Source organism: Aricia agestis, chromosome 8, assembly GCF_905147365.1.
Source record: "Aricia agestis chromosome 8, ilAriAges1.1, whole genome shotgun sequence".
NCBI classification, from domain to species: Eukaryota; Metazoa; Arthropoda; class Insecta; order Lepidoptera; family Lycaenidae; genus Aricia; species Aricia agestis.
The window spans coordinates 17,984,357-18,002,670 of NC_056413.1; the positions used below are offsets into that span (position 1 = coordinate 17,984,357).

General features: G+C 35.9%; 4 protein-coding genes across 4 annotated transcripts; 3 read left to right on the forward strand and 1 right to left on the reverse strand.

Moving 5' to 3' along the window:
- Window positions 1–1,365: 1,365 nt before the first annotated feature.
- Window positions 1,366–3,169, forward strand: LOC121729717 (RNA-binding protein 45-like). The gene has a single exon (XM_042118319.1). The coding sequence runs from the start codon at window positions 1,602–1,604 to the stop codon at window positions 3,072–3,074; it is 1,473 nt and encodes a 490-aa protein (XP_041974253.1). The 5' UTR covers window positions 1,366–1,601; the 3' UTR covers window positions 3,075–3,169.
- A 1,536-nt stretch (window positions 3,170–4,705) lies between these two features.
- LOC121729721 lies at window positions 4,706–5,840 on the reverse strand. Its single transcript, XM_042118322.1, has 2 exons — window positions 5,264–5,840; window positions 4,706–4,970 (listed from the first exon to the last, which is right to left on the reverse strand). Exons 1-2 carry the CDS (start codon window positions 5,789–5,791, stop codon window positions 4,821–4,823), a joined length of 678 nt encoding a protein of 225 aa, XP_041974256.1. The 5' UTR covers window positions 5,792–5,840; the 3' UTR covers window positions 4,706–4,820.
- A 383-nt stretch (window positions 5,841–6,223) lies between these two features.
- LOC121729590 (cylicin-1-like) lies at window positions 6,224–8,531 on the forward strand (the record flags this gene model as incomplete). The annotated part of the gene is made up of 4 exons (XM_042118149.1): window positions 6,224–7,398; window positions 7,470–7,554; window positions 8,022–8,211; window positions 8,351–8,531. Coding segments are annotated over 4 exons (1,614 nt in total), but the record flags the coding sequence as incomplete, so codon positions are not given.
- A 1,301-nt stretch (window positions 8,532–9,832) lies between these two features.
- On the forward strand, window positions 9,833–11,171 carry LOC121729719 (DNA-directed RNA polymerase I subunit RPA49-like). Its single transcript, XM_042118320.1, has one exon. The coding sequence runs from the start codon at window positions 10,061–10,063 to the stop codon at window positions 11,138–11,140; it is 1,080 nt and encodes a 359-aa protein (XP_041974254.1). The 5' UTR covers window positions 9,833–10,060; the 3' UTR covers window positions 11,141–11,171.
- Window positions 11,172–18,314: the final 7,143 nt, after the last annotated feature.

The following is an 18,314-nucleotide window of genomic DNA, read 5'->3' on the forward strand; positions in this document are numbered from 1 at the left end:
TATTCCTTTAGAAAGGCACTTCGTACGCAATTTCAAATTAAAGTATGTGGAATTGATCCTTTGTATATCCAGGTCGGCCGTAGTACTTAACGTAGTATATTTATGTTATATTGTTATATAATTATATTTATATATAATTATTATTTTCAGCGTTACAAGACCGCAATATAACGGAATTATTAAATAACTCGAGTTTGAAGACTCAAGCAAGGATGAAGATTTAATTGAGAGACACGCTTCATAAACGAATCCCTATCTTCAGCAGACGACGGCTCGAAGGATAGTTCCAACAGCGCTGATAGCAATTCACCAAGAGGCTGGAGTAGTGCTCGTAGTCCAGGCAGGGATATTAGTCGTCGAGACCGGGGCAGACGACATGCTGGGTGTCGGGTTCATACACGTGGTGGCACTCGCAGTCGAGGGCTGGCTCGGCCACAAGACGCTCCTTTGTGGTAGTCTTGTGACTATTTATTAATATCTTGATAGAAATAAATAAATATGTGTATGTTTGGTAATTGCTAACCTAATTTGTGACATTACTTAAGATTAAGTATATTAAAAAATAAAAATATTTGTATTACTTAAACACCTAACCTACTTATTTCATAATGACCTAAAGTCCTTTTCAAAGGACAAAAAATACCTAAACTTCAATATGCTTGATGTGTTGATCAAATAATACCAAAAAACATTTGTTTTAGTGAAATTCCCGAAAACCCCTGGTTTGTGTTTTATTTAACTTGCAAAGTCTCGGCCTTTGCACCATAAACAGTTTAATGCTTTATAAAGGACATTCGGTCATATTGGCAAGTGATTTCAGTTATAGCTCGGGTATCAGGAGGTTAAGCCGGAAAATAGTATGGACGTAACATATCTGTATAAGTAGAATATCATTGGTTCTCTCCAAAACTCCATCGAAAGTTTCAGTAAAGCATAAACCTATAATTATGTCTATGCAGTAAAGCGTCTACCACTTTACTGAATCGACCGACTTGACTTCTTCACGCTATTGACTTTTACTAAGACTTTGACTAGACTTTAGACCTGACAATAATATAGAAAAACGATGCTGGAAATTGTAATAATATTATAATATAATATTATTACAATTTTCATAATATTATAAAAATTAAAATATTATTTTCCCGCCATTTAAATATACTCGACAGTCGACACTGGCCATGGCTAAATAGCCGAAGTGCCATATTTCAATGGAGAATGGTCATCAATATATACCATAGTACAAAACCCATAAACCTATAATATATTAAGTCTATGGTACTTAATAATATAAACTAGTAATCTGTGCCATAGTATCACTTATTAGTCTGTGATAAATACTAGTAAATAAAATCTGTGTAGTAGTCTGTGATGCTCATGGAGTGAAAATTATAGGTTCTAACGGAATTTTAAGATTTTTCTGTAATTCAATCCGTTGATATTTTATAAAAAACAGTGTGTGAGGTAAATTTAAAAATAATTCATCTACTGAGCATATACGAAACTTTTCGATTCAGAATTTTGGGTTGGGGAAAATTACATAGTATTCCTGCGTGTACTAAAGTGTTAGTACTGACACGATAGCAAAATAAAACATTAATATGAATTATTCGTCAAAGAATCCTGATCGACAAGAAGAGAAACCACCTCACTCCAGATTATTTGTCGTTTGCAGCAGAAACTTAAAAGAAAAAGATCTAAGAAGTAGATTTGAAAAGTTTGGTACCATCGAAGATATCCATATGCCAAAAGATCGAGGCACGGGGGAACCAAAAGGATTCGCTTACATCAAATATGCTAAGACTTCGTCAGCCGCCGCTGCAATTCAAGAACTTCACATGAAAGTTGCAGAAGGTGATTCAAAACCCATGAAAGTCATGCTCGCCATAAATAGAAATGGTGGACCCACTCAAAATGAAAACGACGATGACTACAGACGGCTTTTTATCAAAGTCGATAAAGACGTAACTGAGAGTCAAGTAAGACTTTACTTTTCAAAGTTTGGCCGTGTCGAATCTGTTCATGTGCTTAAAGACAAGGCAACCGATGTTGGTAAAGGATTTGCTTATGTCGTTTACAAAACTTTTCACGATGCAGCTGTAGCTTACGAGGAATGTGATAAAATATACAAACCTATGTTTGCCGCACCCAGAAATGGGTTGAAGCGCAGTAGAAACAGTCTAGATGACATTTCAAGCCCGAGGAGCTTTCAGAACGAGAAATACAGTATGCAAAGATGTGAACTCCCAAATAAACTGGAGTCTGGTCATTCTGGCCAAGATTTTTCAGCTGTTGTTGTAAAATGTAGTCCACAGCTCCCTCAAAAGTATATAGAAAGTTTGTTCAATGTTATACCTGGTATGCTAAGGTGCCAGTATTCTGTAGATGCATATAATGGCATCAGTACAGCTATTATAACCTATGCCGAATCAAAGTATGCAGCTTTTGCAGTAGAAAGGCTCAATCATTTTCAGTTTCCGTCGGGTGAAATTATAACTGTAAAACCTGACAACAATACTCTAGTAGAAGCCGCTGAAGTTCTCACAAGTATGGTAAATAACTTTAAGCATGCCATTGATAGAGGTACACCAGATCTTGCACACCTAGCAGATGCCATCGCCCAAGCTTCCACGTTAATAAAAGCAGCAACAAACATAAGCACAAGTAGCAAACAGGAGAATACGGACTTTCAATGCAGTGTTAATTTGCCTCCAAAAAAAGAATTAGCGAATATCAATAGCAAAGTTGCCCAGAGACTGTTTATTATTTGTAAGCCCCAACCTCCTCCAATTTACATTTTAAGAGACTTATTCTCTAGGTTTGGTGACATGATAGATGTCTCTACATTTCCAAACAAGACTTTTGGGTTTGTCAAATATGCCTCTATAAGTGCAGCGCAGGACGCAATAAAAACACTAAATGGAGCCACGGTTTGTGGTATAAGACTCAAAGTATTAGAAGCAGACGAAAAACCTGTTAGAGAAGAAGATGTTAAAATGGGTGACAAAACTGAAGACGATACAATGAACACTAAACGAAAAAGACTGGATACTGAGAATACTGGTGACATTTGACTTGCACTGAGAATTGACAGTGTTATACATTATAATGAGAATGACTTATGAAATCAATAATTGAATGAAATAAAATTGTTTAGTACTTTTATGAATTATGACTTTAATTTTTTTGACTGAGATAGACTTGATAACAGACATTGTATTTTTTTAATTGATAATTTTTTGGTCAATGGTTACCACGGAGCTACTTTGCATTAGCTCCGTGATGGTTACACACTGATAAACAAAATAATTGTTACAAATATTCTATTACTTGCGTCTTCAATAGCAGTGATTTAACATTTATTTATCTTACACCGACCCAAGCTGTGTATCAGACATCTGACACACACATTTCATTGATAGTACAGCGGGGCCACAGAATATATATTATGGCGGGCTAAAATGGTCACATTTAGCAATTCCTCTCAATCAATTCAGCAAATGAATTGTCAAACTGACAATTGTCAAATCTTAAAAAAAATACAGAAATGAATTGCAAACAGAGTTGCATTTTGCGATTTTATAAAAATGAATCATCATGATTCTTCAAAGCGACCATTTTAGCCCTGCAGTATTATCAATAGGTATAAGTACACCAAAAATTATATTGGTATGAGATAAATCAAACAATATCTGTATTAACTATGAGACCAAAATATAGAAAATTTGCAGTTTATCACATTGTGTACCGTGAAAAAAAAAGAAAATAACAGAGGTAAATAAAAATCGTATTTAAGCTTTTAAACATTTTCTTGACAAAGAGTACTATGTTAAAATGCCTTAAAAATAGTTATTTCTAAATTAAAGTTTACAGTAACAATATTTCTAAATCAGTTTATAATATCAGTTATATAAATAACAGTTTATATCAGCTATATAAATAACAATATATGTACAACTAAAGTATAATATTTTATAAACTCATTTATGATTTACTTTTTCTCATTTATTCTCATTTATTATATCTATAGGTCTACCAGGATCTGATGGCAAATTTTGGTGGCAGATTTTCAAAACATATCCTTGATAATTGAATAAATTTTTATATTTGCATGTTTCACACACAGAAGAAGCTGCTAAAGGAAAAGAAACTTTCAAAATGTTTTATCTCTATTACCTCAGTATTGTTAGTAAATTTATTTTCTCACTCTTTGCCATCTGATTCTGGTAGTAGGTCTACCTAATATAATACATAATAATTAGTATGTCGGCAGTTGGCACTGACAAATTGTAATTTTTTTAAAGTACCGATAGAGTGAACTGTGTGTGCACCTGTCTCTCACACCTCACCCAACCAAAGAGACCTAAAAATCAAACTCATTTAATTTCCAATTATTATGACAAGAGATCAGAATAGAGAGTTTTTATAAGCTGTAGCTACACAACTTACAATATTCAATACCTCGATCATGGGAAAACCAGACAATGCTATTCAATTGTTATAGCGGTCGCCGGTGACCACTTGGGGCTTGAGGCACTATTATTAATTATTATTGATAAAACCTATCAGTCTGCTATGACAATAACCTGTATGAACATGGTAAATCATCATCATTATTTAAGTCACAAATTTAACATTTATTCATTATTATTAAATGGAATGACTCAACTGGAACCATAGAAATCACATAAATTTTTAACAACACAAATAGCATAAATTATTTAATTTCATTCCTAAAGCAAATTGTGTTCAATTTGTTGGTGAGTTGTGCTATAAACTAAATACTTAAAAACTAAAAGCCCTGGCAGAATGTTTCCAGCTTAGTTCTTAGTCTTGAGCAAATATGTCACCTCATTTATTCTTGATAGTAGGTTGCTGATCATATCATCATAGCACAGAGACAAGTTTTCTTGTTGTATGGGTGCCCAATTTTTGTTTGTTTCACTCAACTTGGTTTTAGCTTCAACCATCTGAAACATTTAAAGAAGAGATTAGACTTGACTGTATGACACTAGAATTGTAAAAAGAAATGACTTGTTGGTTTGGTATAAGCTCTCGAGATACTGACAAATATGCCTTGACTTAAATGGGAAAGAACATAGGCTACTGAGAAATCTGATCTCACATCAGATTTCTCAGTAGCCTATGTCTGTGACTGCAGGATTTCTTTTGGCATACAAATATGTGGGACACCTATTTCAGAAACATGTTGGAAAATAAAATAGTTGTACTCTCACAAGTTTAATGAACAATAAATACATACCTGTGTGAACAAGTTCACATCTTGGCAGAGGTGGTTTAGCTTCGCCTCCAACTCGTCGTTCCTTTGTGTTTCGGGGGCACTCAATTTCATCTTGGAAATCTGTTTCACCAGTTGATCCAGACTCGATGCGTACGGCGTTAAGTCCAAGTTGTCGATAGGCGGTGGAGCTTGCTGCTCCCTGGGTTCTGGCACGGCGAAATTCTTCTTTAGGTCCTCCACGTAAAGTCTCATGGTGGCGATGAGCCTGTCCAGGTCTATGTCGTTCGTAGTTTTTGTCTCGCCCGGGAACAGAAGTTTTGGAACGTCGGCGGCAAGTATCTGCGAAACATTATCTTGACCGCTGTTACAGGATTGCACATTGGCGGTTGGTAAGTTGTCGAAAACGTTTTTAATTTCATTTAGAACACTTTGGGAGTCCTTCAGTTCTTGATCCAAATTTTCAGTCATTTTTTGTAATTCATCCAATTTGACCATCGAGTTAAGGTACTCCGCAAAATCGTTACTAAATTTGCTTTGATAATCCATCATAAAACTGAGTAATATTTATATAATTTGCAAAAAGTCGGCGATGCGAATCAAAATCAAATCAATATTTTTTTCAAAGAGAATATAATCACTACGTTTATTTTTTTTTCACAGAATGTAAGTAATTACAAATTTGTATTCTGTGGACAGAATTATTTACAAAAAAAATGTATTTACAACCATGGAGGTATAGCCTATATCAAAGAGGAAGAAGGGAATCAGTTTTGACTTTTTTTGTGATTTTGACATAAAAATGTGATAGAAATTATAACCTCACATGTGGTTTTACAACACAGATTACTAGTATATATTTGTTTTACAATAAATTACAAGAATAACATACAATAAATTATAAGAATAACATTGCTTCGTTAGTAAAGTAGCTGGAAAAATGCTGTCGAAATCTTTTGAAAGTAAGTCTAAACGTCAACTTGATGTACAAAAAAAAAAAGTTACGATTTTATAAACTACTACGAGCCCTCTGTGGACAGCAAGTTATCAGGTAATAAACAGTCACAACACCATGAGGAAATAGAGACAAATAAGGAAAACGTAATTAAAGAAGAAAAGAAGCACGATAAGAAGAAAAATAAACGGAAAAACGAAAGTATAGATGTATCAAATATTGATCAAAGCAGTACCAACATTAATGCCAATATATCCTTTAATAGCTCTAAAGTAACATCTACTCCAAAAGCCGCCATAAAGACTCTCGGTGAAAAAGTTAAATCCATTATGAAATCAATACCAACAGCAGCTGAGGATTCGTTAGACCGAGCTGAAGATGACACTTCTAATGCAAAGAGTAGGCGTAAGAAGAGAAATAAATCTGTAAGCTTTATGTTGGATGATGCTAAACCTGAGGCCAAGAAGTCTAAATCCAATACATCCGAGCAATCGACAAATGAAGAAGTCCCAAAAAAGAAAGATAAAAAGAATAAGTTGTCAAAGTTCAACAGTGGTAAGGAAAATAAATTAAGCAATACAAAATTAAAGATGGAATTAGATGAAGGTAAAGCAAGCATACAACATTTTGATGCTGAAGAAACAACTTCAGAGAACCAAGTAAGTAATGCAAAAATTAAGAAAAAGAAGTCAAAAAAGATTGTGAAATCAGATATTGAAGAGGCAGAAATAGGAAATGAGGAGGATAACAAAATCAAGAAGAAGAAAAAGAGACAGTCAAAAGAAACTGCCGTAGCATTTGGTGAAGAGCCAGCTCCCAAAAGTAGCAGAAAAACTGAAAAGCCTGACATGATTGCAGAAAGCTTAGAAAACTTAAATCTAGGAAGCAATGCACACACTTTGACTGACCTCATTGACCAAATGACAGTTGCCGACAAAAGTAACAAGAAAAAGAAACTAAAAGGAAAAAAAGATAAGGCTAAAAATGATAAGACAAAAAAGGAGGACACAAAGGACGATGAGGAAGCTAAAGAAAAAATCAAATGGACAAAAAAGAAGTGGAATAAAGGAAGGAGAGATTTCATTCATGTAGACAGGATACAGACTTCAGTTATCATTGAAAATTTGCCTCTCACTGCAATGTTTTCCTACAAAAATATTCTGTCTGAACATTTTAGTAACTGTGGTCAGATCAAGCAAATAGGGTAAGCCATTATTTATATTAAGTTAATTTATTATAAACCAAGCTTTTAACATTATGCTGAAATTGTTTTAGTATTGCTGAATTGTATCCAGGTGAAAATCCTAAGCCAGTTTTTAATACCACCATATTATTTGACACAGAAGATGCTGCAACCAAGGTATTATCATATTAAAATTATATTATCTTATATCTTTAAACGAGCAATTCTTGTATATATAAATTGGAATCTCGGAATCGGCTCCAACGATTTTAATGAAATTTAGTATATAGGGGGTTTCGGGGGTGATAAATCGATCTAGCTAGGAATCATTTTTAGAAAATGTCATTTTATTCGTGTTTAATCGAATACCGAGCGAAGCTCGGTCAAATAGCTAGTAATAATATTATAAGACTAGTATTTAAACACCAATTTAAAGTAAGTTCATAATTGAAGGCAATTACTACCTTAAACCTATTTATTTATTGGCTCATAGAATGAGCTTGATTATTATTTGTTATTACATTTTGGTTTAAACTTTACAATAATTACTATAGTTTATGTTGCAGTGAGTATAATTATTATAAATTTGATGAGTAATGTTACTAGGCAAATAGTATTTGAATTGAATTAATAAAAATTTACAGGCATTAGAAGAAGACAACACATTATTGGAGGGGAACAGGATTCGAGTTAAGCGCCCATTGCCTTACAACCAGACAACCATTGTTGTGAGAACTTATGCTGAGTTGACAGAACAAACATTGAGTACTATGTTCAGTAGTGCAGGCCGCATCCGCAAGATCAAACTACTGGTGAAAGGAAAGAAATTGAGTTGTAAGTTTCAGATTTCGCTTATTGTTCTATATTTCATCGGGCAGTAGAAGCATTAGCTAAGCCTATTACATGTCAAATATAGATGTTGTAATAATAACTGACTTTACTTATCTTTAGCTGTTACTGTGATTTTTTTCAGCGACTGCATTCATAGAGTTCGATAGTGCTGAGGCTGTTGAACGCGCTGTTAAGTCTGTTGAAGGTGTACTGATCAATCGAAAGAAAGTTAATGTTTTTAAGTATCAAGATGAATATGGTAGGAAAGAAAATAATAAAGGTGGTATTCATGAAAGTGATTCGTAAGAATTGATTATTATTCTTATTGTATATTTTGTTAAATAAAATGTTTACATTCTCTTGAGTTTGTGTTTTACAAAGTGAAAAGTTTAAAGTGGAAGAGCCATGCTTCGGCATGAATGGGCCGGCTTGACCGGAGAAATACCACGTTCTCACAGAAAACCGGCGTGAAACAGCGCTCGCGCTGTGTTTCGCCGAGTGAGTGAGTTTACCGGAGGCCCAATCACCTACCCTATTCCCTTCCCTACCCTCCCCTTTTCCCTTCCCTTCCCATCCCTATCGTCCTATTATATTACCCTATTCCATCTTAAAAGGCCGGCAACGCACCTGCAGCTCTTCTGGTGCTGCAAGTGTCCATAGGCGACGGAAGTTGCTTTCCATCACGTGACCCGTTTGCTCATTTGCCCCCTTATTTCCGAAAAAAAAAAGTATTTGATTGCTTTAACAAGGATGGAGGCTAGGGCCAGCTACATGGATTAGTAATAAATTATTCAAAGATTTGACAAGAGACAAACTCAGCACCTTGTACAGGCGGTTGCTTATAAAAATAGTACTTAACAAAATATATTTTGGATTGTATATTTTATGTTGTACTACCCAAAGAATTAATGTATATATATATATATATATATTAATGGATTTTGAATTGTGTTAGTAACGCTTATAATAGAGTATCTGATCAGAAATTTCGGATAATGTACGGCCGAGCTAAAAAAGGAGTTTACTACCCTACTTTTTTCAATTCACAGAATATTCAGAAACGAAGCCTATAGGCTTGTTTTACGTGGAAAATTAAGACGGGTTTGTTCGGAGTAAAACCTTCTAAAGTCAAAAGTGTAATTTTAGGGAGATACAATCGTTTTTTAAATGACACGGCTCACGTGTCATACGCCACACATTAAAAACATGTATAACACGGCTCCCGACTCCCGTGTCATCCGCACTGAATCAGCTTAGAGAACACTGCAAGCTTCATCAAAATCGGTTCAGTAGCTATTGAGATAGGGAATTTCAATTACCGGTATTAATAACTGGTGAATAGGGTTCCAAGGACGAATAGGGACAAAACCAAGTGCCGTTTTCAACATCAAAATTAGTTGCCATTCCATACCATAGACTATTTTTTAGACATTTACTAGACTTTCGACTTGATTATCTTATCTGGAAAAACGACTTTAAATTTTGTAAACTTTTTACGAATAATTTTTTTCCCACCATACTTTACTTGACACTGGCCATGGTTAAAAATCCGAGTGCCATAATAAGAAAAAAAATATTTGACGTTTTTATTTTAATTTTTCCAATGTTTTTCAAATTTCAATGCCCTGTTTTTAGGTTAGGATCGTGTTTATATTTTTATGAATATCTTTAAAAATTATAATTGTTGTTCTGTTATTTCATACGGTTATTTAACAAATGCTTCGTTATAAGTAATATAGTGAGGTAGAAGTGCGTGACAGCTAGTCGGTTGACTAAAATATTTTATAAAATAAACAAATAATATAAAGTGGAAACAACTTAGGTTCTGTCTGGTTTACATTAATTTGCTAAAATGAGTAAATTGCAAATCACCGAAGTGTGTCCGAAAGGTACAACATATCCTCTTATTGCAAATTTTCTACATGGTAATCCAACAGACCATTTTATGGCAGAAGAATGTTTACTCCTTAAAAACGAAGAGAATAATTTAAAAACGGTTCTGACAAAAGTTGACAATCTTCTATACGTTGGCGATGAGGAGGAAGACGCTCTAAGTAAAACTTTCATTGTAAAGAGAAACAGAAATACGGGCAAGGTTCAAATTTTAGATGCCGGCATTGTTAACCTAAAACCTGTAATTTATGACAACAATGACGTTACTTCCATGGAAGTTAATAATCTAGAGTTAAGTAGAAAATTTGGATCAAAGAAACAAAAACAGATTATGGAGCAACGGGAAAAACTGAAAGTCAACGTGGAGACCGTAACAGAACAAATGCAAAACGTCACACAAGAAATAACCGAGGATACTTTAGATTTATCAGCATATCAAAACACAAATTCTGATGATTTCTACATACCCACTATAGATCGTGAAGCAACAAAAGCTGAGGATGTTTATAAAGTTGAAAACATGCTAACAGAAGCTCAGTACGACATAATAATATCTGAAATAGATGGCAAAGAGTGTACAGCAGATCTGCTTCCCATCTGTCAGGAGGTCTTAGCAAGAAAAACATTATCAGAGAAATTAAATGTTTTACTCATTTATGCCGATTGCTTGTTGAAACTATATGCAAAACCAGCAAGAGATATAACAAAGAAGAATTATGTTATAATGCCACATTCGGCCACGTTGAATGAAATTTGTTTGTCAAACTTTACATCTATGTCCAATGGAAGGAGGGTCCGGTCGGGGCCCTACAAGGACAAGACACTGTGCCATGCTATAGTGTTCCTGTTATTAATAAATAATTTAAAAATTGAGCTTAATAGTCTTTGTGAGACTTTGAAATTATCTCCAGCTACTGCTTCTACTAAGGCCAGGGTGACGGGAGCATCCATAGCCACGGTTGGTGGCAAAAAAGTTGTACAACTGAAACTCCCACTAAACACAAAGAAAATATTCAGAAGGAAAAGTGCCAAATTTTAGTATTTGTTGTAAATAAATTACTTCAATTGTCTTTTTTTTTCACTTATTTACAAAACTTGCAACCACAGATCTTAGAAGTAACTTGCATGCTAGGACTTCACCAGCGGCTCGCGTGAAAATAGACCATTTTGAAATGACCGCCCACCGGCAAAATAGAGCAAAGACGTCATGAATAGGCGGGTCCACACCAAGCGAGCAGCCTTGGGCGAGGCACGCCGCCACGCGGCGTGCGCCGTACCGCTCGCTTGGTGTGGACGTTGCTCGCCCGAGGCGTGCGCATGCTCAGGTTCTGCCCTCTGCCAAGCGCGCGAGCGGCCGAGCCGACCGCGACCGGTGTCGGCTTTTTGATTTGCTAAAAGGTGCCTCAGGCGTTTGCCTCGCGCAGTGTGGACGTCAGGTGTTTTGGTTTGTGCCGCGTTCAAAAATGAACGATTAGTGTCGACAACTAATAAGTTTATACGCCGCAATTCGCAAATGTATGGCTTTGGGATGCCAGGGATCCCAATTACACTAACAGGGGGAAAAGGGAAGATTCTTGGAGAAAAATGTGCCGCAAAATGAATATGTTTAGGATCTAAAATAATGGAGTCTTTGTTAGGATCATACAGACGATTGCTGTGTTCGCCCGTCCGCCTCGCCCGCGCGCGGCGGGCCTCGCCCGAGGCGGCTCGCTTTGGTGTGGACCCGCCTGTTCGCCGCCTCGCCCTCGTCGAGCATTCCTCGCCCGTTTGCCGCGCGCGGCGGGCCTCACCCGAGGCTGCTCGCTTGGTGTGGACCCGCCTAATGTGATGAACGAAAAATACGTCGTGTGGAAGGGCCCTTAGAAGTGAATTATTTAATTCACTTCTAAGGGCCCTTCCACACGACGTATTTTTTGCGCACTGACGACGCGCGTTTTTGATGCGCTGCACGTCTTCTGCGCGTTTTCATTGCGTTTTTTCAGATATAAAGTTTAAGGCTAAGAACTCACGGAGCAGTTTTTCCCGGGCCCGCAGCCTTCATAGAATACAGTTTTGTATGTAAGAAAGGGCATTGAGTAACTTTGTATGGACCTGTCACCTGTGGCGTCATTTTTTTTCCAGCGGCCAGGGATTAAACCAATACTATTTTGTAGCACTACATTAAAGAAACATAAAAATTGTTCTAAGTAATATCGGAGCTGAGCTACGATTATTTTAGTATATTTATTTTTACGTTTTATGTTCTCAAAATCAATAGTAATTAACGTACTTTTTTTACGTCTGTGGTTGCTTTATGGTTCTATCCTTATCAAACAGGTATAGAAAGGGTATATTAATCTGTTGGATATATATTTCTCACTAGCTATTGCCCACGACTTCATCCGCGTCAAATATATGAATAATTTTTCATACATATTTTCACACTGGGTTTAACTCTCGTCCAACTAAAATATAGCCAGACTTGAGACTATACTTCACTAGGCAGTGGTTTTCAAAGGGCAAAGGATGCAATATTAGGCAATTATAATTATTGTTCTTGTGTATTAATGTGTTGTAGGTAAAATTACTCTAGGGTATTGCTCCCATAATATGATGTTGATTACGAGTATTTCCACTATTTAGCGAATTTTGGCCATAGTTCAGTATGAGTTATGACGCGGGACGCCACCTTTCGGCAGAATTTTTAGTCTAGCTTGTAATCTACTTCCCGGCTCATACACGTGGAGCAGCAGGAATGTTTTATAGAATATTTACTATTTAGGGGAGCCCAGCTCAAAGCGGCCATACGAGGCAAAGCGGCCACCCTTAATATTTCGGTTATTTATAAAGGCAGAGCAACGTTGCTGCTCTGGCGCATAGTGAACATCCCGCCCAGCCCCACTCCATGATGCGGTAGCGGTTGGGGAAGGCGCGAGCTTGTAGCGCCAAAAATATTGGAATTGCACGTTTTATTAAAAAAATGCAAGGTAAATTCTTCCCGTTTTAATTATTTTCTTGTATATTTGAATGCTCCTATTTTCCCGGTATCTTTGCTTACCTATTTAGCTTTATCTATGTTGTTTTATTCTGGAGTATGATAAAAAACGCGAAAGAAAATTATGTTTAAAACAGAACGGTTGCCAAAGGGCAAAGCGGACCGGGCAAAGCGGCCAATAGGCCGCTAAGCTAAATGATAGTTTTTATATGATAATTACTTAAAACTATTATTAGATTGTGAACAAACTTATCAAAAGAAAACTATCCAGGGGTCATGGGAAGAGACTACGATGGCGCGCGCTATTAAATATGTTCAACAAAATTGGGGGTTCAGTCAAGTTAGTAGAAAACAAACATGGTCATACTTTAAGGAGATATTTAAAACAGGAATACTTCGATAAAACAAAGTTTTATTGATATATTTTGACTATTTTTATTAGGAAGATATGATTATTTTTTATAAAAAAATATTGTGATTGTTGGAAGATGAACTCCTGTCAAGAAACCTCAGAAACCGGGCAGAAGCGATTTATGTAGCAGTTTACAGAATTGTTTTTGATAAATATCTATTTTTGAACATTTTTAGCATTCATTTTATAAGAAATATATTTATTAAACAGAAAAAAAATACCATTTCGTGTGAACATTTGGGCTGGCCACGTTGCCCTTACCCCTATGGCCGCTTTAGGCGGGCCCTCGGGCAAAGCGGTTTTTTGACAGGTTGTCGTAATATGTGAATCATGAGCTAATTTTAAGATTTGGATAAATATGAATCACACACAGTGATTTAAACAGCAGAAATATATAATAAATGCACTATCTTCTAGCACATTTTTTATTTTTAAATATATAATATTGCGTCTTTTTTTCAAATTGAAAGTTAAGGTGGCCACTTTGAGCTGACCTTCCCTACTTACTTACACAAAAAATTAAAAAAAAAAAAAACAAACGGCCCTCTTTAAGAAATTCGAGAAAAAATGGATTTACATTTTTTTTTCAAAAGAAAAATAAATAGTTAAAAAACTCATTAAATGACCGTGTCCCTTGTATAGAGTTCACTGTGAAAGAAGCAGCGCTGAAAGACATTTTTTTTGTGATTTGCATGGGCAAGCGCCCTGGCGTAGAGATTCCTCGTACAAAAGTGAAAAAAAAAGTTCTCTTTCAGCGCTACTACTTTTACACTAAACTCTATATACGAGACTCATACACAGTACACACCCTAAAGTATTATCACTTAGTTTTGTTATACCCTCTATACTAATATTATGAAGCTGAAGTGTTTGTGTGTTTGCAAGTGTTAATCTCAGAAACTGCTTGTTCGATTTGAAAAAATATTTTTGTGTTGGATAGCCCATATATCGAGGAAGGCTTTAAGCACATAAATGATTCCGTTTTTTTGTATTTTCCTGAGTATTCATGTTATGATTGAATTTACTTTTAGTTGAAAATACGAACTTAAAATGCCTAATATCTCGGCTCCGATATAGTTTAGCTATATGCCCCCCATAATAAAGTTTACTCCCCTTGATATGTTCTTTCATAGTATGCCGGTTTGGTGGGTGGCCGCGAAATTTGAAAATGACGCCAATATTACCCAAACCCCTTTTTGCGTTTGCGAGCGCTGATCGCGGCCGCGGCGGCTGCGGGCCCGTACAAATCTGCGGTCTCGTGAGTTCCGAAATAAAACCGCAGCTCCGGCGGGCGCGGGCGAAAACTGCGCAGTGGGTTCTTAGCCTAAAACGTGTCAGCATGCGTTTGCTGAGCGTTCATCTTGCGTTTGTATCAACTATCAACACAAACGAGCGTAAAAAAACGTCATGTGGAAGGGCCCTAAGTCGAATTTCATGTGGGGACAGGGCCGGATTTATATTATTTTATGAGTATAGGCCACTTTAATTTTGCCGCCCCTATGTATGACCACTGCCGCCATCTTAGGACACCTAGGCCATGGCCTATACTGCCTACACATAAATCCAGAGCTGTGTGGGGAGAAATACAGTGTGTTAATGTAAACACCGTTATCCTTGAAACCATACGGATGCCCAGATCGGCAATTTGTATGGGTATGAAGACGTATTTTTTTGAGATCCCAGTATTGTTCTCATAGAAAAAGTTGTTCATTTTGACGGGCTCGTTTGATGGTTTCAAGAATAACGGTGTTTACACTAACATCTTGTATATTAAGTTGTCTACACTAGTCACTAAACAGAAACATTAATCTGAGTGAATAAAAGAAATAATCAAATTGAAACAATAATTTATTGTATTTCTTACACTCAATAATAATTATGCATTAAAATTACATTGTATACACAATTTACTTAATCCAAAATATAGCTAGAATAATTACAATTATTATTTACAATATGAATAATAATAAATTACATTACGGACATGCCTAGGCATTCCACATTTATTTTACACAAATAATACTTCAGTTATTTTTCACTGCTAGTTGCCAACGTTTGAATTAAATGATTACGACAAGGGTAAAGAATTATCAGCAAAATATTGTTTATATTGTGTATATTATAGTGCAAATAGAGTAGCTTATGTAAGAGATAATTGGCCACAGAAGGAACACAAGCGGTCATTAGTAGTCTCTGACGACTGACATCAACAGAATAATATTATGTTGAAGATGATTGTTGGTGCTTTTACATACCGTAGCTCCACGCGGTCTCGTCAGATTTTATTTTGCCTTATTTAACAATACAAAAGCAGCAGGATTAGAATGAAAAAATCTTAACAAAAAAGATTTTTTCTTTGTATTGAAAAAAAGTGTTTATTGATATAAATTATATTGGAGCAGTGCCGCGAGAGCTATATTTTATGTATGAGATTACATCATTAGAAGATTCAATAATGCGCATACTTTTAAACCAGGTTTAACTTGTAGGTAGAACTTGTTGTATCTGTCATCTTTTAAATATTTTTATAACAGTAACGCGTAAAATCGGACGGAGATTATATATTCAACCAAAAGGAGCAACTTCATAAAAATAACCCAAAAGATAGCAAAGATAATTATTATTATTCTTCTATACATATAATGTTCAGTAAAATTCAAGGCATACCTATACTTAGATATTGCTCATGTACTTATAGACTTTGAAACAGAAAATTGAGATACATATGGGAAGAAATATAAAGAAAATATTTTTCTAATACGTATCTCATAAGCTTTAATGAAAAGCGTTGAGAGAAGAGTCCATCCATAAACTATTTTGTTTAAAACCTCTAGCCCCAATTTCACCAACGAGTTAAACGACCGTTAAAGTTAACGCTCGAATTAGTATCACGTTACCTCTTTCGTTTTTCATATGAATGAAAGAGAAGACACGACATTTAACAGGCTGTTCACACTAACAGATGTCGGTGAAATTGGGGCTTAGTGCAGCAAATCAAATGCTTAAAATATCTTTTAATACTTGAAAATCAAAAATCTTTAGCCTGTGTTCCGTTACGAAAGTGATTTTCTGAGTGGAATATGTTCATTTATTATTTATACAAATTATTAATTACCGTATGCATAAAACCTCATATTAACTTTAAGAACTTGTTACAATATCTTGTTAAAATGTCATGTCTTCTCTTTCATTCATATGAAAAATGAAAGAGGAAACATGATACTAATTCGAGCATTTACTTAAACAGTTGTTGATGAAATTGGACCTAAGTCTAGCAAATCCAGAAGTAGGTATCTCACTCGGGATAAAGAAGCTATGTTCCGGAGAAGTCGATTGTGAAAGAAGCCCCTAGAAATATTTAAATATTTACAATTTTAATAAAAATTTGACCGCGCACATCTTTAAGACATCTCGGCAAAAATGCAAGGAGAATGCGCAGTGTAAAGTGTTGGACTTATGGGTCCCTTTGGCGGGGCAAGGTGTGAGGCGGTGTGCGCACACGGGGAAACACTATTGGTAGATAGCGATAAGACGGTGACATGTTATCGGTTGCTGTTATACGTAGATAATGTAAACATGCACCCTTCTAAATTCACCGAGCGATCTTAGGGAGAGCGCATACGGCACACTTTTTGCAGATGCATACAGACTTTTCGGCGTGCATGGCGCGCAAAAAGTCGTTCGCTGATTTTTCACAGACTAAACGCACACGATGCACATCTTCGATCATTCTGTCCGCTGAACCGCAGGGATGTAGACGCGGAAATCGTGCAGAGATCGCGACTTGAAGTACAGAAAAAATAGAAAATTTTGGGTATAACCTATAATATCGGAAAGATTACCGAAGGGACAGTTCCATACTAAATTCGGTACTTAATTTAAATTAATAAAAAAATCAGTATTTTGTTTTTTTTAGACGTCAACGATGTCCAAACAGGGCTGAATAAACATTACAGCACACTTCTTCCCACAATTTTCTTGTCTATTATGATATTCTGCCTTAGAAGTATCATAAATTGCTGGTCTACGTTACGTTAACAAATGCAGATTGCAGATTAAAAGTGTGCGCCGTCTGCGTTAGCGACTTTTTGCGCGTCGTGTGTGTTTGCATATAATTGCATAGGTTCTATTTGGACAAACTAAAAAGTGTGTCACGGAATAGTCTGTCGTCTGCGCAACACCTTATAGTCGTGAGTGGCCTATAACAATCTTTGCCTTGTTCGCGAGTAACTTCAATAAGGCAGACTCACGCCATCACAAGAATCACTATACAATACACGCTCGCTTTTACTAAAATTTGCCCATTTGTTATGCAATACGGAACATGCATAAGACAGAAAAATAATTTTAAACAATAGTGGACAAAAAAATTATGAAGGAAATATTGCTCATACGGATACCTGTTGAAAAAAAATATTAAGATAGCAGGCAAAGTTTTCAACCTATCTAATACGAAATTTCGTGAAATGTATGTTAAAAAAACAGTGAGTTGTGAGTCGCAGAATTTCTGCTAGCAGAAATTCTGCCCAGCAGAAATTCTGTTGGAATGCCACACGAGCGTAGTTTTGTGAGTTGTGAGTCAGGGAATTTCAGTCGCAGAAATTTGTTGGGCTGCCGGACGAGTGTATTTTATTCAGTTGCTACTTGCTGTCCAACGTTTATACCAGGTGTTTGTGTCGTGCATTGGAACCGTTGAACATTTTGTGCATTTACGAAGCATATTTAGAAGACACAGAAGACAATGTCAGAAAAAGATAGGGGGTTTCGGGGGCGATAAATCGATCTAGCTAGGAATCATTTTTAGAAAATGTCATTTTATTCGTGTTT

Bases quoted from the DNA above. Each gene is read 5' to 3' on its own strand.
- LOC121729717 (XM_042118319.1), top strand. From the start codon at position 1,602: ATGAATTATTCGTCAAAGAATCCTGATCGACAAGAAGAGAAACCACCT.
- LOC121729721 (XM_042118322.1), bottom strand. From the start codon at position 5,791: ATGATGGATTATCAAAGCAAATTTAGTAACGATTTTGCGGAGTACCTT. The intron at 4,971-5,263 runs GTATGTATTTAT...TAAATGTTTCAG, and splicing joins ATGTGAACTTGTTCACACAG to ATGGTTGAAGCTAAAACCAA.
- LOC121729719 (XM_042118320.1), top strand. From the start codon at position 10,061: ATGAGTAAATTGCAAATCACCGAAGTGTGTCCGAAAGGTACAACATAT.